Source organism: Natator depressus, chromosome 14 (assembly GCF_965152275.1).
Source record: "Natator depressus isolate rNatDep1 chromosome 14, rNatDep2.hap1, whole genome shotgun sequence".
NCBI classification, from domain to species: Eukaryota; Metazoa; Chordata; order Testudines; family Cheloniidae; genus Natator; species Natator depressus.
In genome coordinates, this window is record NC_134247.1 from 8,573,068 (window position 1) to 8,600,968 (window position 27,901).

General features: G+C 40.1%; 1 protein-coding gene across 2 annotated transcripts; it reads right to left on the reverse strand.

Annotated features, from left to right (window-relative positions):
• Positions 1–51: 51 nt before the first annotated feature.
• Positions 52–27,893, reverse strand: CEP95 (centrosomal protein 95). Of its 2 annotated transcripts, none has more exons than XM_074971097.1 (22): positions 27,814–27,893; positions 25,559–25,687; positions 23,127–23,234; positions 21,093–21,206; positions 20,107–20,215; positions 19,466–19,578; positions 18,196–18,333; positions 17,484–17,698; positions 17,217–17,283; positions 16,325–16,389; positions 13,557–13,687; positions 12,821–12,953; positions 12,168–12,282; positions 11,189–11,370; positions 8,317–8,409; positions 7,103–7,253; positions 5,305–5,471; positions 4,296–4,370; positions 3,627–3,779; positions 1,597–1,743; positions 1,419–1,490; positions 52–1,064 (listed from the first exon to the last, which is right to left on the reverse strand). In XM_074971097.1, exons 1-22 carry the CDS (start codon positions 27,833–27,835, stop codon positions 888–890), a joined length of 2,676 nt encoding a protein of 891 aa, XP_074827198.1. In that variant the 5' UTR covers positions 27,836–27,893; the 3' UTR covers positions 52–887. The 2 variants fall into 2 exon arrangements, with proteins under 2 accessions (XP_074827198.1, XP_074827197.1); XM_074971096.1 differs by having other exon boundaries at positions 12,821–12,956.
• Positions 27,894–27,901: the final 8 nt, after the last annotated feature.

A 27,901-nucleotide genomic window follows, 5' to 3' on the forward strand; every position in this document is an offset into this window, starting at 1 on the left:
AGCAGCAGATTGTTGCAATAAATTGCATAGAGAACCCCTGTAAAACTAATGTGCTCTCTCTAGGAAGTAATTAAAAGCCTGCAAGTTCTTCTACCACTTATATTCTTTAGCAAAAAGTGTTCTAAATTTTGAAGTGTGAGTGATTAAACAAGCTTGTTATCTTATTCTTAAAGTAGTTAAAATACTTGTGCCCAATCATGTCCTCAATCTCATTTAGTACTAGCTATTAAGAGTCATAACCCTAAAACAATATATTCCTGGTTAAATCATATGTAAATGTATCCTATAAGCACTGAGTACAGTGTGATAAAGTGCTCCTCCCGCCCCTGTACATGAAATGTATTTGTATGTCAAAGGTTAAGTGAAACCCTTATTCTGACCTGCTCTCAAGGAATTTGAGCAAGGAGTGCTTTAAGAGCTGCCTCCACATTTCTAGTATCATACTTTGCAGTCACAAGTTTTCAGAAGGCATTGATTCAGCCTAAAATGCCCAAATGTAGCACTGATCTGGAGGAATTTTCATATTCAGCCCTTTAGAAAGTTGAGAGTACTAAGTACAATACACAGGTAGGTCAGATTATGTTCTTCAGCAGTACTTGGGTTAAAAACTTTGACCTGAAGGCTGAATGGTAGCTTGAAATAGTCTAATGGTCCTTTATTAAGTTTAAACAATCATCTAATTAACTTTATTAAAAAGGTATGTTAAAAATACTCAAGTCCTAGTTACTGACACATCTATAACACTATGCCTTTCACAGTGTAAGCCAGACAGACATTTTACAGAACAACCAGCCACCACCTTCTGGTTGTGACAATTCCTAAACATATCCTTAACAGTATCTTAGCCAGACATAAAATCTGCATTGATATTTAATAGTCAGTATGTCTTACAAGAAATAGTTTTTGCTATACTGAAAAGAAGCCATTTGAAGTCTGGTTTTCAGTCGTTCTGCTTCCAGCTCTTGGAAGAAGGAGTCATCATCATTTTGAGTTATCATAGTCTGCAGCTGCTGTATATCCTTTTCCATCTTTGATCTTAACTCCCTTTTTGTTTTGTGCAGTGTCTTAAAAAGAATATTGAGATTAACCAAAACCACTCCAAACAAGAAATCACTTGCATACTGGGACACAGTTGCCAACTTTCACACAGTAAATAAAGCACCTGACTTTCACAATAAGCTAAAAATCAAGCTAATCCCATTTCAAAACAAGCCAATCCAAGAACTCCAACACTGACTAGATCCCCCTAACATCCAGTCTGGGACTGGTGGTCCCGCTATGCGCCCATGACTCTTGCCACCTCTTGCCAGGAGCTGATTTAAAAAAAAAAAACCACATGCACTCTACTAGCCAAGAAGCCCATTTCTATGTTTTTTCCATGTGTTTGGCATGTCTGTACTGGAAGTTAATACACCTACTTTTACTTGTGCTTTCTCTCGGGCTTGGATTTCTTGACGTTCTTGTGATACAGCTTCTGCCAGCATTGAAAACTGAGTAAAAACATTACATTAGAACTCATTAAGATATGAAAGGTTATTTACCAATTTAAGATTGAAAACTGGATAGATTGTCTTGGATGCAGTCAAATCAGCCTACCTGATCCTTGTAGTAGTTCTCCATGGACTCCAGTTCATCCTGGTGTACTCTTCTTTGCTCAGCACGCTTTTCTTTACTATAGGTTCTCAGCTCCTGCAGCCTTTGCTTCTGAATTTCTAAGCCTTCTTCAAATAGATTCTTAAATATCTGCCAACAATTACAGGTTTTTAAATGTATAACCGAAGGAAAAAATCCCTTCTGCTGGTGTAGGTTAAGTCTACCCCATGGGGTTATGTATAGTGTAGATCCAGCTTGCACATATAAGCCACAGAACTTTAGGAAGTGATCTTTGAAGTTACAAGAACCTCCTAGATTCTACTTTAATGTTCCACCTCCCCTACAGGCCCTTCTAAAAAAGTCTTCTAAACATTAGAGGGGAAGTTCTATTCTAAAGAACTAAATTGCATTGGGAGGTTCTATGTTTGTCTCAATTGCATATAAAGTTTGCTGTTTACACAGACAAAGATGGTCTCACTTCTCACTGCAACTTGAGGCACAGTTCTCTCCTCAAATCACCACTAATTAGAGGGCAGAATCTGTTACACCTCAACATCACTGTGTTCATCAGGGTTAAAAGGTATAACTGACAGCAGCATTTGCCCCCATCATTGCAATGAGTTGATGCATGAGTAGGAATAGAATTCAGCTTGCTCTCCCATAGCTGTTGAATGTACAATAGTAAATGAGATAAATGAAGTGGGTTTAACATTAAACAGGATCTAATTGGTTGAGGGAGGTGGTGTCATTTTTCAGAAGGAAAGTTTAGGTGGCCTTTTAAGTTCCCTCTAAGCTGCATGGCCACCCAGCAGTCTGAAGTGCTGTGCACTTCAGGTGCCACTGCTCCTGCCCTCTGCCTTGGAGCCCCAGCCAGGTGCTCCTGGGAGCCTACTGCTTGCTGTGCAGAGCCGGGGGGGGGAGGGGGGCGGCTGATGTCAGGGTATCCCCTTCCCCTCATACCCTGTACCCCATCTCTGCAGAGCAGGGGGTGGGGAGGACATGACAGGGCTTAGGAGTGGGACCTCAGATGGAGCTTCCTGACCACTGCTGCTGTTTCTGAACAAAATAGGCTTCAAGACTGGTGAGTACTGATCTACTTAAAGGGGCAGTGTGTATCTGTGTCACACACACACACAATGTATGTGCGTCTTTCACTCACTTTCCAACACATATAGTATTGTTACTTCCTGCAATGCACATATATTCTCTGCAATTTTATTCTTTCAAAGTGCTGTTATTTTAGTTTAACTGGTCTATGCATTTCATAATATTTATTTCTCTTATACTTAAATTTCTATGAGTGGTGAGTTCTAAAATGCCTAACCTGTCCTGGCTGGAGTAATTATCCCTATGGTAACTTTTTAAAAATATATATTTAGTTGTTTCTCCTGGTGATGCACATCACCTTGATATTGGTGCGCATAACAATTCATTCCGCACGTGGATGGAAAAAATTAGAAGGAACATTGGTGGCCTTACTTTTGATACTAATAGAAACATCCTCTAAACTCAGCTTTATGATCTCATTGTGAAGAGAACCTTTTTCCCCAGGTAGTTCTCTCTGATGTCCACCCTTTACTATGCTGGACCCTCCTTTTCAACCTTGGCTAAGCCTAGTAGCTTCCTTTGTTGCCTGCCAGTGAAAGTTATCTCCAGCTTTTGTTTAGGTGGGAGGTGGCTGCTCAACTGTGTGTGGCAGAACAGAGAACAATCATTTCATCTAGGACCTGGCTGACCAGCAGGTATAGTCCTGCATCTGCCTTCTAAGACTAGAGCCAAGAGCTTCTAAATTTCTACAAGGTCAAGGATGGTTGCTGCCAGAAAAACTATCAGAGTTAGAAGGCAGGAGCTAGGAGCTCCAAGGCCTGTGCTGTTTAGTTTACTTGGCCTCTAACTCTTTGTACCAACACTTTGATTTCTCAGAAGTATAACTCCACACTACATAGTAAAGGGGGAAAGATGCTCACTCAATACTGGAGTCTTTCACCTAGGAGAACAAGAATGCCATACTTGAAGAAAGCACCCTCACATACCCTTTCTTCCCTTGTCCTAGCCTGCATCATTTTTGCACGCAGCTGAACGCGGTAATCCTCATAGTACTTCTTGGCTCGAGCAATTTGCTGACGTTTCTCTCTCATTTTATTCTGAGCAAACTTCTGCCGATATATGCGTTGCTTAAACTCTTGCTAAATAAAGAAAGATTAACAGGTATCAGACCACCAGTGCTTCCTGGAGAGGGAGAGTCAGGGCAGGGTTTTATGGCAAGCTTTAGTAAATAAAATCAATATTAAGGAAATTCTCCCCACTCTACTACCTTGCACTACATTTAGGATTAGACCACTGTAGTATGGTGCCATCCACAGTGCTGTATAATTAAGGAATCAGCACTTATGGTAAACTAGTGTTTCAAGGATTGAACTCACACAAGTCTGTTCCTCTCAGTCTTCCATATTCTCAGGATTTGTTCCCTGTTAAAGCACCAAACTGCTTCTTTAAATAGTGAATCAGCATGTTTAGCAACCCCACTGTCATTTTAAGACCTCAGTGGCTACATACAGCAAACAGACTAGGTAAAGTCTTCAATACCATAGCTGCTCAGGAGGCAATAGGGAGCAGCTTCCGTGGACCAACAGTAGGATCATTTTGGCTCTATCACCATGAAAGTGTCATATGCTGTGTGCATCCTCTTTAGAAGAACATACCAGTCTCTTGTTATGGTCTTGATCTTTCTTTATGATGTCAACAAGGAGGTCGTGCTTCTTCAGTGCTTCTTCCACCTTGAGATAAAGATGACAGGTAATTGCTTTAATAAATTCTGCAGGATAGGCACTCAGTGATGGGACTTTTAACAGAGGAACAATACTTCAGTGTACTCTGCCACAAGTGGTTAAGAGAAAGGAAAGAGGAAAGATTCATTTAGCACTGGTGAATTAACCACTCAATGAGTTAGCAAATTCTGCATGCCAAGAATAGCTTTTAAACTACAGGGTTTGTATTTAATAGCACTTAGAGAAATTCAAAGTGCTTTACAAAGGTGAAAAAAGTATTCCCATCTTTATTGTAGAGAAAGAAGTATAGAAGGTTAAATGCAAGTGAGTGGTTAAGATCAGGAACTGAACCCAGGTGTCCTGATTCAGTCCCCCTACTTTAACTACTCAAGAGTGCCTCCTTATTCTACAGAGTAGCTCTTCCTTAGACAGCCACCTCTGCTATCTAACATACGTTTGGGTCAAAACGAATGCTAGTTTGACCCAAACGTATGCCATATATTTGTACACTAAAGACCATGGGAAAACCCATTCAAATACTGCAAGATGAAAGAGCTGGGATAGAGAATCTGTAGAGTTTGCATCTGCAGTAATATAAGCAATGGGCTTCCCCACATCCTTGTAACATGACAGTGGGCCTGCTCAGTTTTTAAGTCAGGGAGCTGAGATCTTGACAGTCCTGGTGCTTAGAGAACCAGTCCCAAACTACTCCAGCCTCAAAGTAGTCTCCATTTTAAAGAAAAGCAGATTTCAGAATCGATAGATTCCAAGGTAACATATACAAACTAGTCACTAAGTTATGCCAATACCTTACACAGTATCTATGCAGTTGGTTGGGTTTTATTGCTTAGTGCAATCATCCTGTGTCCAGTACTGTTGTGTAGCAGCACTGCCCCCAGTCAAGCCTAAGAGACTGTGTTCATACTGAACAAGAGGTTCTCACTTCACTTTGGAGTTTCAGTCTTGATCTGTCTTTGCCAGAAGCAGACTTCAGTTGTTCCATCTGTGCAAGCTGCTGTTGCCACATTTTGTTCAAAGAGTGGTGGGAAATGTGCAGGTATGGAAACTCTTCCAGTAGCAGAGGCAGGAGGTCATTGTCCTTTACTTTCACTGCAAGATAAAAGCAGATCAATACGCTCCTAGAGAGCAAGTTTAATAGTAGTTCTTCCAGAGAGCTTAAGTTCTAGCTATGCTAACACTTCAGACTGAACACCTTGTCTATTTAATATGCTGTTACTATGATGTAGCATTGTTCCTCAGTAGGATGTATTGCAGTCCTTCACAACATCCAAGGGAACAGTCCTAAGACAAATCTTAGCTATTTTTCCTAGAGATCTATTTTACAGTATTAGAGGGTTGATATTTTTAAAAAAGCCTGGTCACCTACTCCCTTCTTTTCAAGCAGTATAGAACCCTACAATTATTTCCTTGCTCCTGTCAATCTCATTAGCTGCATGTAGTTATTTAAAATAAGCCCAAAAGTTGTATTGGTGATGGCCCTATATTTCATATATGAAGCAAATCATTGTCTGGATCCTCCTCAAATTCCTTGGAAATACTGCATTGAGGTAGTAGGCCCCAGGACAGGAGCAATGTCCTAATTAGGGATTGATTTATGAGTCAGTTCTTTCATATTTCCACTTTATCACAGGTGGATCTGAATGTGAGATGAAAGAGGGATAAATACAGGAGAGGGAGAGGAATTATTTAAGCTCAGTACCAATGTAGACACAAGAACAAATGGATATAAACTGACCACCAGGAAGTTTAGACTTGAAATTAGACGAAGGTTTCTAACCATCAGAGAAGTGAAGTTTTGGAATAGCCTTCCAAGGGAAGCAGTGGGGGCAAAAGATCTATCTGGCTTTAAGATTAAACTCGATAAGTTTATGGAGGAGATGGTATGATGGGATAACATGATTTTGGTAATTAATTGACCTTTAAATATTCATGGTAAATAGGCCTGATGGGATGTTAGATGGGGTGGGATCTGAGTTACCCAGGAAAGAATTTTCTGTAGTATCTGGCTGGTGAATCTTGCCCATATGCTCAGGGTTTAGCTGATCGCCATATTTGGGGCGGGAAGGAATTTTCCTCCAGGGCAGATTGGAAGAGGCCCTGGAGGTTTTTCGCCTTCCTCTGTAGCATGGGGCACAGGTCACTTGCTGGAGGATTCTCTGCTCCTTGAAGTCTTTAAACTACGATTTGAAGACTTCACTAGCTCAGAGAGATAGGTGAGATTTTTCGCAGGAGTGGGTGGGTGAGATTCTGTGGCCTGCGTTGTTGCAGGAGGTCAGACTAGATGATCCTAATGGTCCCTTCTGACCTTAGTATCTATGAATACTTGGGCACTTATTAATTATACTATTAATAGAGTGCCCTGCAACCATGCTGAAACCAAGGCAGTGTAGCAGGGTGCCATTCAGATTGTGGATTTATATAATGAATGTACAGCATGCAGCTGCTAAAAATGTGGCTTGCACTCACTGTGCTTCCATTGCAACTTGTTCAGCATGCTGAACAATGGATAATGGATGGGTCACAGTTTGAGCTGTGCATCAATGGTTTGTGTCTATTTCAAAGCATTATCTTCTTTACAAAAATCCAGACATCTGGAGGTCATAAGGGAAAAATGCTACAGCTGACTGGTATATGTTGGCCAGATGCCTTTATTCTTGGAGTTCACCAGATGCTTTCACAGGATGCCAGTTTTCCACCAAGTAGAGTTTTGTGGTTCTTACTCTGAGCTGCTTTCTTTGGCTTTGCAAGCCCTCCTCTTGGAATCCACTGGCTCTGTTTGGGAATCCGAGGTGTGGTTTTTCTAGAATAAACTTTCACTGGCCGAGGCATTTTTGGAGGTTCTTTAAAGATGTTTTCTTGGTATTCTTGTTCCTTAGGATGTAAAACAGATGGAGAACAGGTATGGGATGGGAAGAGTGGTAGTTCATATGGCTTCGATATCAGAACTGAAGTAATGTTTGAGTCTCTATGAAGGCAGTTTGCACACAGTGAGGCAGATCCCTCACAGTAGGGCCAAAAATTCACCAAATGCAAGTCAGAGGATGGTGTGCAATGGAGGCTTGAAGCTCTCCTTTGCACAACCCTAATTGTGGGGGTGCTCCATGAATGGCTGCAATGGCCCCCAGAACTGAAAATACAGCTCAGATTGGCATGGCCTACAGACATTCCAGTCATGCTCCCTTTTCTTGCTACACACCAGCAGCACGTAAAATAGTGGTGAGAACCACTGTCAGCTCCATGCTACTCACTTCTCTAAGATGAAGATAGCAAGAGCTACATAAAGGCAAACAATAATGCAGTTTGGCACTTACAGCTTGTACCCTGACAGCTCTTTAATTCTAATGGCAAAGAAATAAAAAAAATGCTTCAAGAGTTAGGGGGAAAATCCATTTCCTTACTAGAGTTCTCCTGGTGTCCTTGCACATCCCTCACTACTTGTTTCTTTTGGAGGTGATTACTTCAGCTATGCAAGGCACTAGTATTGCTTCTGTGGAATTTCTAGTCTACTAAATGGTGTTAACTTATTAAATCTTATTCTCCAATACTGCAGTACAAATTAGCCACTTGCCTACCAGGCTGGCTTAAATTCTTCTAGCCAAAGTATCTCACTACAGGACAAACTTAATACCAGAATCTTGGTCCTTGTGCCACCCCCAAGAGATGTTTCTGTAAGGATTACTAACTACCTAAACCCCTCCCCACCTTGGGGTCTATGTACCCTTAGAAAATTACATACTGCTAACCATATCCACGAAGTAGTGTAGCTGAACAAAGCTGCTTAAGGCATCTGTTACACTAGTATTTAAGCCAGGGTCAGCGTTGGGTCATGTCATTTAAAATCATCATCCATGTAGCATGGATAGCAGGCATGGGTAGAGTAACTTTTAGACTTTTTTAAACAAACACCTAATTTATTCTTGTAAGCTTCACCTACCGTTTCCCTGGCTTTTGCTTTTAGCTTGGAGAGGCCCAGTTTCTCTCTAGCTTCAAAAATTCTTAATTCCTCTTCATAGGCTTTAGTCATTAGCTAGAAAACAAAAGAAGACACTCATTCTGAATTTCTGCTCTCTGCAAAGGGGATAATCAGTCCAAAAGAAGTCACATAAATGAAACCAATTAGTGTTGGAGTCAAAAGGGCTCCTAGCTCACTAGGAAGCTTTATCCCTTCTTCCTGGACATGGACCTGGCCACAGTGGTTTATGCATTCATCTCCAGCGTGAATTACTGTAATTCACTCGATGAATGTGAAGATGCACAAACTCTGTTTAAAACAAAAAAATTGCCCTTGTTATCCATGGACTAGGTCACTGTGAGAACAGACTGGTGCTCAAGTCCCTCAACTGGCTCCCTTCAAAACAATTTATGGACCAAGCCCCAGCCTCATTGAGCACTGGATTTTTGATCTAAGAATTGTCAAGACAGTTGCATTCCTCCGGGACAAAGCATTCTCCATCAAGAGGATCCACATATGGAACCAACTTCCATGAGATCAGGTGACTTTAGAATCAAACAGGCTTTAGGAAATGCAAAACTTTGATCTACAAAACACACTCTTTCCACCATATAAATGACCCTCAAAAAACCTGAAATAAAAATCAAACTAAAAGGTTACCCTACCCCAAGCAGAACTTATACCCCAAAAAAGGTAAGCTAGAGACTTCATGAAATTCTTTAGGGACATTGAGCATTTTCAATGTAAAAATAGGTAGTCTGAGGGGTGGCCATATAAAACTGTAAAACATGTGTCCTATGCACAGCCATCAGCATTAGAGCGCAAGGTCAGTTTGATTAGCTACAGCTAAAGGTCATGCAATAGCATCTCCAGTGAAAAAGATTTGCCAAATATAAAGTTGCTTCTGTTGTAAATATTCATGATCAGTGTTAACTGTCCCACACAAAGCTTAGACCTCAAAATATAGCTTAACACAAGATGTTCAATAACTGTTTTTGTAATGTAGATAAACCATGAAAGGATTAAGCTCTTCTCCACCTAGGCATCTATAAACTGTGCTCTTCATTGGGGTAGTCAGTATTTTGGGTTGCCCATTGGGGATATTATTTTTGGGCTCACATTTCTTGAGAATTCTGAAGCTACTCCATTACACAATAAGCTTGGGCCTCTGAGAGGATTAAAGTTCTGCTCACTCATGTGACTTGGCCTCTGCCAAAGATGAGGGATTCTGGGACTTGTAGTCCAGCAATCACGAAAACTATAGGCTGCAAACAAGGCATGCTGGACATATAGAAGGCCTACTTTCCTCAATGTGTCCAATGATGTCAGGAGGTGCTGTGAGCATCTCTGCCAAGAAGGAAACTAGGGAAGGACTAGATCAGGGGTCGGCAACCTACAGCACGCAAGCCAATTTTTAATGGCACACTGCTGTCTGCAGGGGACTCCAGCAGACAGCAGCATGCTGTTAAAAATCCTACCCAGCCCGCTCTTCTCTGCCCCCCCCCCCCCCCCGCCGCTCTCTCCCCTTGCAAGGCAGGCAAGCTTCCCCCTCCCCCCTGCCTCTTCCCCCAGCATGCTGGGTTCATGCCCCTCCCTCCCTCCAATCAGCTGGTGGCCCTTGCTACGGAGGGGGAGAGGGAAAAGTGGAGCCGCAGTGCGCTCGCACACTCTGCTCCAGCGACCCCAGCCCAGTGCTCAGTGCACTCCCACCCTCATCTCAGTGCAAAGAGAGGAAGAGAATGGCTAGACCCAGGGAGAAGGTAGGTACCTACTCTATATGGACAGGGCCAGGACCCCAGACCAGCAGTGGGGCTGAGCAGGGCCAGCAGCCAGGACCCTGGCTGGCAGGAGCTGGCAGACGGACCCCCACTGCCGGTCGGGAGTTCTGGCTGCCGGCCCCTTGCCAGACAGGGTCCCAGCCGCAGGCCCCCGCTCACCCACTGCCAGCCTAGGTGAACGGAGCCCCAGGCCAGCAGTGTAAGAGCAGTATTTTAAATTTAAATTTTAAAAGAAGCTTCTTAAACATTCTGAAAACCTTGTTTACATATGATAGTTTAGTTATATAATATATAGACTTATAGCGAGAGGCCTTCTAAAAAACATTAAACTGTACTATTGGCGCACAAAACCTTAAAGTGAATAAATGAAGACTGCACACCACTTCCAAAAGGTTGCTAACCCCTAGACTAGATCTTGCTAAGCAGAATGGGCTTAAGGGACAAGCCTGTGGACAAAGGCTGGAGAAGAACTGAGCAAAGAACTAGGAGAGCCCTATGTGAATTGTGAACCCCTGAGAAAAGGAAGAGATGTTCACCCAGACAAAGGACTGTACAGCAGAGGTGTTTACCCCAGAAGGGGGAAGTGAGCCATAACCCACTTGTTCATGCATGTCCATTTCTGGCAAAAAGTTTCATGTAGGGGAATCCTAAACCATGGGCTGTAAATAGTAAGCAAAATTCAGTCATCCAGGATAATTTAGACAGTTTGATAACATTTCCCAAGGTATTGGGCTGAACATTAAGCCTCAAGCAATTTTAGCAAGTTCATTTTGGCTACTGTGGTACACCAGGATTGACATCTTAGAACTATGGTGTCAGTTAGCAGTAAATGGACAGCAAAGATCCTTTGGTTCCCAGTTTTCCCTATTCTGCATATAGCTCACACTGCTGTAGGTGTTAAATGCAAGAGGCAGTGCTGTGCAGGCGCTGAGTTAATGCCTGTATCTTTGCTACACCCAGCCTCTTAGTAGGACAACTGTAAACTGAAAATAAAAATTAATTCCCAAAATAGGCCAAATGCCCTACTAACCAAGCTGTAGGGGCATTCAGCTCTAATGCAACCCAGAAACAGTTACCTTTGCTTTTATTCTTCTCTGGTCCATTTCCTTTTGCAATTGCCTGCGCATTTTCCCCATCTGGCCTCTGCCATCTCTCTGAAGTGCATCTTCAAACTCAGAGCGAGGTAGATACCTGGATGAGGGTGGAGATGGAGAAAGGGACCGTGGTCTGCTAAGAAATCTTTTTGGATGTGGGGTGGCTGTGAAATAAAGATGTGAATGCTGTTATAACTAGTATGAGAAGTTAGCAACAAAAACTAAGGGTGAATAGACTTAAATCCAGAAGCGTGCCAAATGTTCCAATAGTTAAACGTGAGCATTCTGCAAAGAAAGTAATTTTTAAAAACAAATACCCTTATTTTATAGTCCTCTGTCCCAAGCCTCCTGGCTCGTACCATAATTATGTATTTAGCAAATCAGAAGTGCCAGAAGATATCACAATTGGAAGAAAAAGGCAGCAAAAATGTATTTTAAGAAGGTTCAATGTTAGGGCCTGCTATGGAAGTTGACAATGTCAGAGCCATGTTATAACACGGTTTGGTCTAGCATCTGTAGACTGGATCAAGCCATATAACAGTGTTACAACCCTTCTCAGTGTACATTGTTACATAACATGATTATCACAAGTTAAAGACAAGGGATGTAACACTGTTATATATTAGAACTGGACATCTATAGTGTTATAAGAAGGTAACAGACCCATTTTTCAGTACTTCCCTCCCTCACAGTATGGTCAAGAGTAGCATTCTGAACTTTGCTCATTTGTTACTCTGTGTGCTTCACTTTTTATTTCTAGTGAAGGTTTGATAACTAAACACCACACAAACAGCTAACACTTTAATAACAGGATTTTATATTTTTGGGCAGGTCACCCAATGATATAAATCTAGGGCTGAAGCTAGGCTTCTGAATCTATGTTCTACTTTCAACTTTAAGTGAGAAGGAAAGCTTTATTTGTACTTCACTCAGTGCTTAAACAGTTACTCTGGATTGTTACCTTGGTGAGGTTTCCTTCCCCGATAATCCATTACACTGTCACTGTGCTGAGACAGTTTATCTTCATCTGTCAACATCTCTTCCCTGGGATGCTCACCCAAAGCTCTCTTTAACATCTATTGATTAGAGATTATTCTGGTCAGTTTCATTAGTTCATCCTAATAAAGTCTAGAATTGTTTAACAAAATTAGAGGTACTAGTTGTAGATTTCCTTTCAGTTCTGTTGTATATTGAACTCACCTTCTGAATTTCACTGGGAATTTAAATAGAAACACATTGAAGCAAAAAAGACATACTACTATAGATTTAACAGTGGTACAAGAATTTCAGAATGTCAGTATAAACTACACTATTGTGTAATATCGAACCAAGTAGTAGTATTTTATTAAGTGACTATTAATGCATATTTTGCACTGTCACCAACATTTCTCTAATCCAAGATGAAGTAACTCATTTTCTTTAAGATTATTTCTGCAGCATCTTCCATTCTTTTACATTGAATACAGTTTAGGTGTTTTTAAGTCCCTTTAGAAATTAATATCTGTTAATCCTATCAAGATTGACCCGATTCCCTAGATTTTAGTTAGGCTTCATACACTTGTTACAAATGCTAGATAAATTCCAAAATACTATCAAGAATGGATTCCCACTTACTAAATCTAGTTCATTTAACCTGCGAGAGAGTTTTTCTGACATTTCATGCAGCTCTTGCTCAGATAATTTATCCTTTACCCTTCTGCAGGAAAGGGGCTCCTCTCCAAATGAATTTGTGATAAAATTTTCATATCTGCTAAAAAAGAAAGGTTTTGTTTAAAAAAAAAAAACCTGGACACATACCACTAAGGTTTCATTTTTGTCCCAACAAAGATTCATGGTCAAAGGTTACCATTACTTAACAGATCCAGAACTCAGTTCACTTTTTTTGTTTTAAATGGGATTAGAAAATTATATAGAAACAGATCTTGTGAGACAGAATTCACCTAAGCATTTATAGCAGTATTTCCCCTAGTTGTACAGTGAGTGTTTATAAGAATCAGAAGTCCCAGCCTCCTCTGGCTGCTCAAGCCTTTTTAGGAGTATTTGGAACATTTTTCCCCCCTAACAAGATACCAAGAACAGATGCTTACAAAATATTTTATTTGTATCTGGTTCTTAGAAATGGGTTTCTCTGTAAGAAGAAAGATCTGAGTTAAAAGGCCACTGTTAAAGGGAATAAAGATATTCTAGATCTTCACCTAAGTCTGCACCTCTCACTCTGCCACTAGCACCAACCAGCTTTGGTTGTTACCTAGGCTGGATTCTGAGCAGCAGCCAAGAAGTGAATGGCCCTGTTTAAGAAAGTGAGCAGTGAAAGCCTCATACTCCTTCAGTATAAAAAAAACTGACTTACCTTTTTCCACTAGACGGACTTCTTGTTTCAGGTTTTGTGATTCGTGCTACTGATATTACCTGGTCAGTGTCTGGTGAGATGTCTTGGTGTAAGCAGGTAGTTGATGTATGTGAGGCATCCACATCAAGAGCCTGTTAGAGAAGGGAGGAGACAAGATCAAATTATGAACTTTCAGTGAAAGGCTCAAAGATTCTATAGACTATGCAGCAAATTTCTGGCATGAAGAAGACCACCTACGAGAGTCTGTATGAACACAAATCTCAAATGATAAAATCAGATGATAGTAGAGTTATACTGCCAGCCTCCTGCTCAGGAAAAGGGTGTTGAGTGTCAGTGTTAAATCAAGTCAAAAAGGCAGTTAAGTCTAATAAAACTGAAATACTGGGAGACTTCAAGTACCCACATAATCTGGTCAAGTGTCACCATGGGACAAGAGCTAGAGAAGTGATTTGACATCTGAAATTTGTTTATTGGAACAACTAATTCCAAAGCACATAAAGAGGCTATTCACTTAATCCTCACCACCACAAAAGTTCGTTCAACAATTAACCATTGAGACCACAACAGAACTAACTTAGGGCTCAGACTGAGTAGGTATATAGAGTCAGAGACATAGCAGTATGCCATACTGCTATCTTGTTATCAAGAAATTCAGCCCTATTTAAAAAGCCTGACTTACAGCTTCCTACTGGTTTAACCAAGTGTCATTTATACCAATCTTGGTAAACTGGTGAAAGTGTCACTAGTGTTTAAGCCTGGTTTTCAGCGGTTTAGCTTGCGTCAATAAATTTACAGATGCAATCTAAACCAACATAACCAGTTTTAAACAGATAGAAGTTTAGGGCTTGTTTATGCATAATAGGTGCACCAAGTTAAGTTAATCAGTTTAGTTAGAAATCCCCACACAAGTTGGACTCATTTATCTCTTAGGGTTACAAATAATCTCAAATGTGAACATAAGGCATCTAATGGAGAGACTTCTACTCAGCCTCAAACAGTAGCTGAGAGCTGTAAACTTCCCCATTCATCTCTGCAACTCCTAAATGATCACTGGATCTCCGAGTTAAGTGTCAACAACATTACCTAGCTCTTGCCTAACAAACACAAGAGAGGGATCTCATAGCTGCAGCATTCACTGTGAGTGAGGTCTCATTTTGATGCCCCAAGTGGATGGTATTTGGGAGAGGACCACCATTTATTCCCTCTCCTGCCACAATTAAGGAGGCTTGCAGAGCCCACAAGCATATTCCAGCTCAAAATACCCAGTGGACCTCTGACTTGCAATCATATTTTGAGCACATTTAAGAACATGTTTCACTTTATTAGAAAGTTTGAGACTTGAAAAATCAGCAGATGTTGTTATCTGCCTTTAATCAGTGGCAGATAATAGGTCCATATTACCACAACATCTAGCTGTTGTCTGGTTAGCGGTAAATGATGCAACTACTTGCCACCAAGAGGATAGACTAGTCCAGACCACTAGCCAGACATACATCTTACAGCAAATAGTCTGTAGACTGACAGCCTGGCACAAGGGAAAAAAATTTGATTGGCTATCAATGTTTAGTGCACTGATCAGCATGTATCTAAGTTCATTAACTTCTCCTTTTGCTCAGCCACAGCAGCATGAAGGGAAGAGTTATAGACTGCTTTGGGAAGAGTCCAGAGACTAAGGTTATGTCTATGACAGCTGACTTGGGCTCGCGAGGCTTGGGCTGAGGGGCTGTTTAACTGTCGTGTAGATGTCCAAGTTCTGGGACCCTCCCACCTCTCTACATTGCCATTAAACAGCCTCTTAGCCTGTGCCCCATAAGCCCGAGTCAATGGGTATAGGTCAGCCACAGGTTTTTAATTCCACTGTAAAACATACCCACTGTCCTGCAAGTAACCCTTGTCATAGCCGAAGGTAAAAGCCTAGAACTGCAATGTTAAGTTGGCTGATCTGGTTATAGTAAGACTAAAAACAAAGGTTTGTTGGTTAAGTTAGAAGTGAAATCCACTATATTCTGAAAGTCCTATTCACCTCCCATCAAAGCTTATCTTCTCATGCTGCCAAGTAATAGGTCAGCCCCACAATGGCTTCAGCCATTTTTGGTGATCAACCAGCCAAGAAGTGCTTTATGGAGCAAGTAAACTTCTCCTGCTCAGCTAGTTTCCTAAGGACCTGCTCCCCAGCAGGCCCTTTGAGTGGAATGAAATCTGCTAACCAGATTGTGGGTTCTGAATTATCCCGTTGTTCCAAAGGGCAAATACAAGGACAGAAAGGACGGGGAAGTAGTCTGGCTAGGTCGCTGACTGAGGCAAATCCTCTGTTGAAACCCAGGCAAGTCACATTTTTCTGGAGATACGTGACTCTGGGATGTGACCAATATCGTAAGATACTAGGCAACGAGGAAGTTAAAATATTCTTCCCAAACATCTTTAGATAAATCCAGCTGATATGTAGTAGCTGGGTGCTTTTGCTGAACTGGGTCAGCAATATAAATGTCAGTGTTTACATCATCAGGAAGTGCTAACATCCCATTGAGAAATGACTACTGTAGTTTACAATCTGCCTGTAGACACACCAAGTCAACACTGCATCAGGTCACATTCACAAGGTTTTGAAAAGAAAAGCAGCAGCAAGTTTAAGAGGAAAGCTTCACTTCTGCAAGGTAGTAGGAATACCAAAAATCCCCTGCACAACTGTGGGGAAATTCCATGTATGCAGGTTTACAGCAACTCTGCCTAAAACATTGATTTTACAAATAGTGGAAAGTCATAGTTACCTTAGCCACATCATCTGTGCCGTTTCGCTCATCTTTTGACACCGCCTTATCTCCAACTGGAGAAACTGGCAAAAGAAACGCAGTGTTTACTGGATTATTTATTCTCTACATAGCACTCAAGTGTAGTTAGTGATTTACAGAACAAATACAAAAGGCATGGACCCTGGCTCAAAGAGCTTACGAACTATTTGTCAAAAGAAGTGTAAAACAATAGGGGAAGGAAGACTAATTAGATGTGTGGCTATTCAGTTATGGCATGCACACACGGATTTTTATTTTTTAAATTTAAGGAGAATTTCTTGTAGGCTTTGAATTTTCAGGACTGTCATCTGAGAGGGTGATGCTATGGAAACTGGAAAAGTAGCCAGTGTCTCCAAGGCAACAGAGAAGTTAGAAAATAAGCACTTAAAACGAAGTCTTGTCTATACTAGGAGGGTTTAACCATGCTTCCGGAATGGATTAACAGTTTGTCTTAGGCTACATTCATAGTTAGTTTATTCTGCACCAGGTCAGCTGCACCTTTTGTCAATGAGTTTCTGTAAAACAGACAAAGCTTAAATGGATTAACTGGAGGGGGAGGGGTGGGGGAGGGGAAGGGAAGGGAAGGGAAGGAAAAAAAAAAACAAACAGTTGAGCAATGGACACTTCTCAGCACAATAAATCCCCTTTGACTATGACCTATTTTCACTCCCCTGGCAGACATTGTGATAGAAGTGATTTGCTCACATCTGTTAAGAAATGTGAATTTAGTAAGGTTTGAACAGCAAAACACAGATTAAGATTTTCAAAACAATGTTTCCCCCAATGCCAATAAGATGAATTCAAAACAACAAGCACCAATATTTAGCACTCCATTAGAACACAGTTAATATGAAGCACAACTTGTTCTTACCAGGGGCAAGTCTTGACAGAGGAACACTATCAGAAGTAGTTGACTCCTGTCTAAGTGGTTCTGTAAACTGCAAAGAAGTAAAAATGCATATTAATTAACAATTCAGTATTCTTCCTGCTGAACAGGAATGTTTTGACAAGGCCATAGATTAATAATCCATTTGGAGATACAGTCCAGATAGATAACTCATTAATTCCATTCTAGAAATGCAATAGAGAAAAGCTGAAGATATTTACTAATAAAACCAAGTAAGAGGTTTTCACTTACAACAGAAGCTTCAAGTCCATGACTGTTAGCCAAACCTGGGGACTGTCTGGCTGAGCTTTGGTATTCCCTTCCCATTGAATAATGAGGCCTGGGTTCAGGAGGCTGATATGGCGGTTGCAAAGGAATAGCTGGGCGTATGGGCTCCCCAAGCTTTTTAGCACTGGAACTCAAACTCTCTTTGAGAAATTCAGTGGAATTAACAGAATCCATTGATCCTTAAAGACAAATATGAAAAGTTTATAGTCTCAATTAATTAATTCAACAAAAATGCCAGCTGGACACTTTCATTCAGCATCATCTTTGAATAAGCATGTTACTCCTCAGTCATTTTAGAGTTTAGTACATATAAGAGACATTGAGAGTAACTTCCATCTTTGTTGCATGCTGCAGAATTTGGATTTTGGGTGTGAGAAACTAGAGAGAAGAACTGATTTGATAATTTAGCATTAAGTTAGTTAAACAGTCATATGAACATCTGCGTTTTCTGATTTAGAAGGTGTCAGACCATTCAAATTTCCTCCAAAACTGAAATAAGGAAGAAAGGACAAGAACTACTTATAGAAGTAACTCTAGATAAAGAAATAAGAAGCCTTCTTTTGTCAGCTACTGTATTCCTAGTCTCAAATCCATGGCTGTGAGGATTAGCGCCAATGGAACTAGGAAGGCTAAAGAATTTCTAAGGTACTTCTCAGAAAGTCAGAATTTCACTCACCTTCCCTCTCTTTTACAAGTGCTCTTCTGCTGCTGGAAAGCTGACTAGATGATGCCACAGTAGCCCCAGAGTCTTCAGGTTCCTTGATCTCCTTAGACCTCTCTCTCTCTGCCGGCAACATTTCAGGGAGCTGGAACTCTGGAAATGATTTTTGAAAGTAGGTTAAACTTATGTTGTTTAAATAATTAAATGCATTTTTACTATTGGCTCTGTGTTTAGACAGACAGTGTTCATATTGGACTGAAATAGTAACTAGCAGTTGATGCTCTTCACTGCTATGGGGACAGCAGAATGTTGCAGGGGGAAGTAGTAATACTTCTAGGAATTGTACTTATCCATCACAGTATGCTACAAAACTTTTACTCACATATTTGCTCAGCTACCATTGTAGGGGAAAGATAAGTCAGCCTCAGTACCCAGTCAGTCCTTCGCTTTGCAAAGGAAATCAACAAAAATCCTATTGGTGTTCAGAATGAGCCCAATTTAAGTGGTTCCTATTACCAATTCCCTGAGCCATCTGGTTCCCTTAAAGAAGGTTTCTGAATTGCCCAGACTCCTACCAACTGTTTGCTATAAGTAAGCTTAAAGAATAATTCATTGCTAGGTTTACATATTATGTCTTGAAGCAACATTGTTACAATTTTACATTTCATACTGTGATAGTCTGAGGCCATCCAGTTATGCTTTCATGTCCTCCTGAACTGGGTCTAATTCACACTGTTTTAGTATGTAGTCCTTTTTTAGACAAAAAAGCCCCTCAGCCAGAAGGGATAGATAATGGTCAACTCTAAATCAGGTTTGAAACCCCTAAACTCTAGGGAACCAGATGTTTCCATCTCAGCAGGATCACCTTATCTTAACATAAGTACACTGGGTACCATGCAGTTCCATCTGTGAAATAAGAACTATAATATAAGAGTATCCATCTGCTATTGGCAATTATTCAAAATCCACTGGTGTTACTTGTAAGAGTAAAGATTTCTCCTGACCTAGGTTTTCTCCGACCTACAGTTATGCAGGGTACTTTATGCCAGTTGACTTTCCCTATCTGCCCCAGAGGTGGCTTCATCTCAGTTGTGCTAACCATATACAAGCTGAAACATTAGGGAACCTTCAAAACAAAAGGAGCTATAAGCTTTTTGCTTTACAAGCATGTTCCCCACTCCCTTCATACATTTAAAAATACTAAGCACTTTTGACAGTGTATGTTTGATTGCTAGAAGAGTACATGTCTATATAGAACACTCTTAAAGGTATATTTTAAACTCACCTTCCTTTCTTAGAGAAAATGAATGCGCAGTGTCCCCAAGCCTGATTAATTCACTAGTAGATTCTGATCCTTCTACCTCCCAAGATGGGACAAAAATATCTGACTGGGAAGACCTAAGAGGAACACAATGCAGCAGATCTATTAGCAATAACAGTCTTTGCTTGCCTAGACCACAAGATGGAGCTGCAGATGAATCCTAACTCTACATCTTCAGTTAGCTGGCCTTTACTTTAGAGGAGTATGATCAGTTTCAACAAAGTAAGCTAATTTAAAAAAAAAAAAAAAATCATGAAAATAAATGTAGTACAATTGATTAAGCCTCAGCGATTTAAATTAAAAAGCATGCACTGAGATGACAATGTAAGTTTGGAACATAACTCAATACTGTGCAGATTCACCATTAAAGGTGGATTAAAAAATTTTAAAACTGCAAGTTGTCTAAGGGTTTGCAATGCAAATACATACTTGATCCAAATTTTAGATCTCTTGCTGCCCAAAGACGACCAAGCATTCCATTTGATGCTTTTACTCAGTATGTTTTTTTTTATTTGCATAGTATGAACATGCTAGACACTTTATAGATATGTAAAAATACAGTCACTGTGCCAACATAACTTTAAAACATTCAGAACCAGTCTTACTCGGCAACTGATAGAAGTTTCAGAGGTGGCACAGGTTCCTCCAGGTCACCTTCCAGCTGCTCTTGAAGCGCCCTTTGAATTTCATTGTTAGCTAGCTGGTCAGGTTCATCTGTTTATAGTCAAAATTCGTTTGTTAATTTCAAGAAAAACCACACACCCAGGATGGGTATTACTGCCAATATCACAAGAAATAATTTGACAGAAATGGCAATTTTAGACTTAACATACTGTCAAACTGAACAGGTTTGTATATTTTGGTTTAACAGTACAGTTTATATTAATATAACAACTTCAACATGCACCTTATTCAATAGAAGCTTCAGTGGTAAGTTTAGAGAAAATGTTAACACTTTCACACTAATTCATAAAGTTGTTAGGAGATGGTTTCTGCCACAAGAGAGCCATGTTAAAGGAGCCCTTTTTTTTTTTTTTAAAAGGGTTTCACCTTTTATTACTGTATATTACCGAAACTAAAAAGATTTTAAATCCAAACTTTCTGTTCACCAGGATTACTGAACGAAATGGAACAATAAGTACAAAACTTGGGAAATGAAAATAGATTAAGTTCCACTTCTGTTTGTGATCAGTTTCAATCCCTTGCATTCCTGCAGTGTTTGGATTACAAACATTGCAAGCAAAGTTTTAAATCCCAGCAAAAACCTGCCTAATTGCAAACACTCCTGTTCATCTTAGGTATTGTAAAAACAAGGTCTACAAAGTGTATTTTCCATACATGATACTAAATGGCTATGGACTTCCTCAAAAATATAGTTGCTAATGGGGGGAGGGCAAACTTAATCTAATACTAGGAGCCTATTCTATCCTTAAATATACAAAGAATGGTGTATATACGAAGGCGGAACTTACGCTTCAGTATGGTAGCTTAATAGTAGCACAAGAGGTATGCAGGCAAGATAAACAGTCTATCATAATAAGCAGCACATAATATCTTGAACTGAGATACCTTTGTTAGTCTATTTACTCACCCCCATTCCGAGAAGACGTTTCACTGATTTGTTCTGTAAGATATTCAAGCAGGCCATCAAATATTTCTAACAGATTTCGGATAGATTCTCTCTCTCCTTTCACAACGTTCTCTCCTTAACAGAGGTTACTATGAATTAGTAATTAGAGCTTAGATAAAAAAAATTCAACTTTAAAAATTTGTCAAAATCTTGGAAAATCTGTTCAGAGAAATGCACATACAGATATCAACTCAGAAGAAGTTTAGCCGGAGTTAGATGTTTGGGTCACTGCTGGATGTTTATTTCTGTAACATATTTTAAGGTAGGTGGCAAACATCCTGAAATTGTACATTTTTTGTTCCAACAATTCAAAGCCTAACCTCACTGACACTTTATCAGCTTTCATGGAGCAGACTAGACATCAATATTACACGCTGCATACTTAGTCTAGTGAAAGTCACATTAGCAGTTCATCCAGTTTCTACAGGGTAAACACCTGCTAGAGCAGGCTGTTGAGATCTTTGCCTATACTTTGTAGCTGGTTCAGCAGGTAGTATTATAATCAATATGAAACTAGTGAAGGATTCCTGCCTTCAGTTTGTTGGGGAACTTGGTAGGATTCTCATACATGCCTGCTACTGCACAAACCAACTATTAGCTGGGAAGGCAGGATGTAGGAGTCTTTCAAAAATGTCAGCAATACTCTGTAGACATACCTACCAGTCAGCAAGAGATGCTGTTAGGAGGAGAAAGGTTCCATCCTCCCTTTTTAGGGAATCAGTTATTTATATGATACTATTGGTCTTCGCTAGCCAGAGTAGAAGCCCCTAAAAACCCAAGTCTTCAACATATACATACATGTCCCACCCAGCACAAAACTGATAATCACTGTATAGGCTCAGATTTCAGAGGACTTAGATACACTCCAGTTATTTACAAAAAAAGTCACAAGCAATACTGCAATCTCCTTTACAAATGTCAATCTTCAGAGCAAGCCAAATATCCAGATGGGTATTAATGTATAATTGCAACCAGAATTTGAACTATTCCCTCAGTATTTCACTGCAGATGTTTGTTAGCACTGTTACTGTTAAGAGATTGACCTGGTTTTTATTTCAAGATACATTGTTTAATAAAAAAATTCTTAAATTGGGACTCATTTCAAGTAAGATTAAATGACAGGCTTAAAAATGGAAGGTCTCAAAAAACCCTGGGATTTCAATTTAGACAATTAAGATATCTAAACTATTATAAAAATTCACATTGTAACATGAATGTCATAGCAAATATATTAACTACTTTGACAACATCCATTTAAAATCAATTTTAAATAAAATAAAATTGAGACCATATTGGCTATTTCTCACTTGAATTACTACAAATATTCATATTTTGAACAGATTCAAACGTACACAACTACCCATTAGCTAGACAGTTCATCTTGACTTGTCTGTTTTTAAGTATCTGTTTGAGTCCAAGTGTTTACCACCACAATGTGTTTCTCCTCTATTGCCAAGTATGGCAATTATACCCCCAAGCACCCATTCAAGGCTTCTTCTACTGTTCCCAAGGTGAGAAGGGCAAAGACTTTTCATACAACCTGACACAGCCAACCACAACATTGTTCCAGCTGAGTGGAAGAGTGTGACTTGATGCAGAAAACAAGATAAAAACTGCTATATATTCCACTAGGAGTAATTAGATGTCTGCAGTGTCTCAATCCAACTGGTAGCTTCAAGGTAAAAAACTAATAACCTCAATGCTGATTTACTACTTTCCACACTGCAAAACAGTACATATGAAATCCAATTAGGTGCTTTAATCTAATTTTTTAGTTATTTGCTTGTTCTCTAAATTGATGGCCCAGTTTTCAGACCAAGACTATTTTTGGGATAACTCATTGCACGTGCAAAATTTTGCACGCAGATATGGAAACACACTCTGAAAGATCAGATCCTTGCTTATAAAAAGTAAGTTGAAAGTAAGGTCTTGGGTATTTTTCAATCACACATGTATACTCCTCACTTCTGTTGACCATGACTTGTAAGTACTCACCAGTGATGTGAGACAAGCTGACCTGCAAGTAGTCCAATGCCAGAGAATCTATTACTGCTTGCACATTATGTGCATCATCCTCTTGGCTTTTGGGAGAGGCTATGAAATCTACAAAGAAGAAGCATTACATCATACTACAACCTACTTGAAGGGGATAATGTTCTGTGTAGGCCCTAAAAGTGGCATAATTGTTTCTAGTTTATTTGCAGTGAAGTTAAATGCAAAGATTGTGTAAAGTAAGGGTGGGAAACCCAATTGTCGTGGGAAAACAATTCAGTGGTTATTGCATATAAGCACAGAGCGTGCACTCAAATACATAAACAGATAAAGAGCCACTGGTTATAATTCACATCCATCTGCATTCAGTTATGAAACTTGACTTAGAAGATAAAATTGAATAAAGTAGTATTTTTCTCTCAGCTTTTAGTACAATGGGAAAACGTAAAAACAATTTAAATTTTGGGATCTTGACTAGAGTTTGTTGTATTTTGTTTAAGGTACCTCTCTTCTGTACTATACCAGCAATGGTGTTATATGAACCAGTTTTTAAACACTTTAAAATTAGTTTGGATTAACAGGCTTCAGAGCATGTCTTCATTAAGATGTTTTTTTAACCTCAAATTTGATTGCCAGTTAAAGCAGTTAACACCTTTGTAAAAGCTAGTCTGGACATTCCCCAAACATTTGTAGTTTACCCCAAAGTAAAAAAGGTTTACATACAAAATTGCTCAGCACTGGCTTAGTTCTGCTGCCAGTGAAGTCAATGGGAGATTTATCATTGATCTGAACAGGAGTTTGGCAGAGGTTTAGTGCTTTTGAAAAAAATCACATTCTAGATATGTAATACTAAACATTTGAATAGAATAGGATAAGATTCAGCATTAGCATTCCATTCAGATGAACTGGACCAGTTCTTACTTTTCAGAGCTATTGTTTTAGCCTGTCTGTAGGCCCTTCAAGGCCTGGTCTACACTAGAAAAGGTTCATCAGTAGAGGATGGTTTGCTGGTATAGCTAACATAACCCCAGCTCATACTGACAAACAAACAAAAAGAGTGCTTTACCACGATAGATGATACCAGTTCAGCAGCAAGCAAAATAATAAGCTATACCAGCAAAAGCACTGTGTCTACATTAGGGCTGTTGTTGGCAAAGAAAAATGGCTAAAAGCCCACAACCTTAACTACATTGCTATGCCAGCAAAAGCCCAACAGTAGAGATGGCCCACATCAACACTGCATTGGGTCATATTCATTGTGTTTTCTTCACATCAATAAAGAATGGATAAGCAACTTAAACAAAACATGAAAGCTTAAATTCTTCCAAAACTAATGGTTCTACCAAACTGGTACGGCAAATTACCAAATACAATGAACCTTGGCTATGTTTGGGATTAGTGTTATAAGCTACATCCAGTATAGAAAGTAGAGCAATGCCAACAGCCCCACACTACAGTAATTTTTCAATTGCTCTGGTTTAAGAAAGCAGGGAGGGGAGGGAGAAATCGTTTGTGACATGATCCCACCTGAATCTTGTAATAAAATTCATGATAGGAGGCTTACATCACAGAAGGTCAGTAGAACAGAATTGAACAAGATGATACGCATTTTAATTTTGTAACAGACAGCTGTCCTGCTGGTACCCTCCACCCAGCAACTTCATTCCCAAATTCTAGCACTACAGCAGCCTTGTCTAGAATAGGATAAGAGGTGTATTAAAACATCTTTAACATGTTCGAAAGTCCATGGTAGATAAGGCTTTTAAGGGTCTGTCTTTTTGACAGCAAAACATTCTTTACTCAGGTTAGGTAACTCATTTAAAATAACAATGACATGGTAACTTTGCTTGTAACTTGGGTTAGCTGTTTGAGTTAAAGGCAAGAGGGGAGCCTGGAGTTGAATTTGAGCTGCTAACCCCAGATACAAGCCAAGTTAGAGTGTCTCCACTGCTATTTTACTCAAGCTAGCTAACCTGAGTTAACACTTTTCCTGTGTAGACTTATCCTAACATATACTAAGCTGCTGAAGTTTTTAACCAGATTAGCATGGTTTAGAGGCAGTGTGCCTTGTCCATACTAAACTTTAAAACACAGATAGCATGTGCTACCATCACACCTTTAAATCCTACTGCAGACAAGGCCTCACTTGAGTAGTTTACGAACATTTAAAGAGTACACCAGTCTTGTATGCACTAGCTTTTTCAAACCTGTTTGTTTGAATGTTAAGCTACACAGTATGTTTACCAGCTGTACACAACATGTATTCTACTGGCCTGAGTTTTCTTTGTGATTTTATTTTTGAAAATGGGTTATTAGAACTTGAGAAATTAATAATTCTTCTCCTACTACCATTGTATTTATTTATATGTTTGCATTTATAGAAATGAAGAAAGCCACCAGAGACATAAGTAATGATATAGGATCTCTGTTCCTACCTGGTACTTTTTCTCCCAAGATTGACTCATAAAGTCCAACAAATACATTAGCACCACATTCTGTGAGCTTTGTCACATGCAGATTTATATGACATTTCATAAGAAGATCATTGGCGACATCAACCCATTCTATTAAAAAAAAGTTAAAACATGCAAATGATTTAGCTAGAAAACAAATACAAAACCCTGTCTCTGTACAGTATGATGGAGGGAGACGATCAGCTAAAGGCTCATGTAACAAGTTTTGCAAGTAGAAAGTGTCTTTTTATGCCTATTAAACACTACAGAAATTTTTTATGTACTGGTGGGAGAAAAAAAAGACAGGAGTGAAAGACAGCCCTTTGTCACCCAAATTGCTTTTCATTATGGAAAACTGTATTCTTTGATATTTGGGCAGAACAATAAAGGACAATTAAGTTTAATATGACCCTTGATCTTACAATTCAAAAAATTCTATCGTTATTGATTAATTAAACAATACAAGAATTTGTTTCTTTCTATTAGAAATCTGAAGTTTATGGCAATGATCCTGCAAGCCATCCACATACAAAATTCCCATTAATTTTAAGGATAGCTGTGTCCAGAGTGCTTAATGGATCAGGCCAGTTTTTTGTATTTTCCCTTCAGAAGCCAGAGCAAAAGCTGCCAATAATGCTCATTTTCCCCAATCCCAACACAATCCATACATTGCAAACATCACATCAAAGAGTGCAGGACAATCTTCATCTACTAGCCTAGTACACCAAGTAATTTTATGTAATTTTTTTCATGTTGTGCCAACATATAGAAGGAATTATTGTTTACATAAATATTAAAAGGATATTTTTTAGTATACAGATGGAGATGGGATATTAGAACATGAATGGGACTTGGGCTGTAGCAGCTGTTGTATTGTGAAAATTGTGTAGTTTGATTTCCATCCAACTTTGAGGAAGGGAGCAGACTAACAGGTCCCAACCAACAGACCCTGATGTGAAATGCAATAAGTGTGCTGCCTTCCAGTCACATCAAGGACGAAGAGAAAGGGAAAGTGGAGAGGAAGTGCACAAATGAGCAGGGAAGAAGCAAGGCTAGCTTTAACTTAAGGGCAGTCACTTGGGACAGCAAGATGTTCAGCCTGGGAAGAAGGGCAGAAGTTTGCTGGGATGTCTACCAGTGGTCCAGAGAGACAAGTTAACTCCCTCCCCTGCCAGCAATGCTACCACACACATATGCCTCTTTTCTGCCTCAACACACAAAAGGTTTTCTGCATCACCTAATAGTTTTTAGCTATTAAGAGGATAGAGTGGATGAAACAGAAAGTTCAGGAAATGATAGTAAGCAAAGCAAATTTTTGCTAGAGCTGCAAGAACCTGCTGGTTGGTGTCCTGAAGTGATTTTCTCCTCCCCTGGCTGAAGCGTGGCCACATTTACCCCCCCAAAAGACTTACCCTCAGGTTTCATTTTCACATGCATTCAACATCAGGAAATTAAAGAATACTTCTTGGTTGTTTATTAGTCTTTAAGCTTTGGCCCAATAACTTGTTTCATTTTCAGTATTAACGTGTTAACTGAGGGCATCTGGGGATCCCTCACCAAAGAGAAAGTCTCAGAGGCTGTAATTAAGTCATAACACAAGAAAAGGAGTCACTTTGTTTTGGGACATAGGGCAAGAAAGATTATAGGTACTGCCCTCACCAAACAGTGCTCAGACAGGAGAAAAGACAACCCCCACCTAGCCCAGCATGTGGCCAGGACCAGAGGCAGGTGGTGGATATTTACTGCTCTACTTAATTTTCTAAGTAAACATAACTTTGAAGACAAGTTGGGAGGCCTCCCTGTGACATAAGCCATTCCTTCCGCTCCCTTGCCCCACACAGTTTTCCAGAATAAATGGTAGCTACTCACCCCAGCTCTAAAAAAAACCTACCACAGAAATGAGACAGTGGCTCCTACCCACACAGCCCACATATACGGGCTAGGAAGGATGGGCGAGAATACAGAGCCCTAGCCTGGGACTCCCGAGACCAGGGTTCAAGTCCCACCTCAGCCTCACCCTGTAACCCTGGGCAAGTCACTTAATCTGCCTGTACACTGGAGACAGTACCTCAGGGCTGAAAGGCAGCAGTAAGGAGCCAGCTATTATGGTGAAAAGGGCCAGGTAAGTAGCTTGGGGGCGAGCCCCCCCCCCCCATCCCTCCCCTCGGCTACCACACACACCGTCCCCCCCAAGAACTCCCCACCCCGCCGATGGGGCTCCTTTCTACGCCCCCCACCTTTCTCCTCAGGGCTGCCCATGGTTCACTGGGACGCGAAGCCGAAACTCCCAACTGGCGAATCCAGAGCACCCAACAGCTCCCCTCC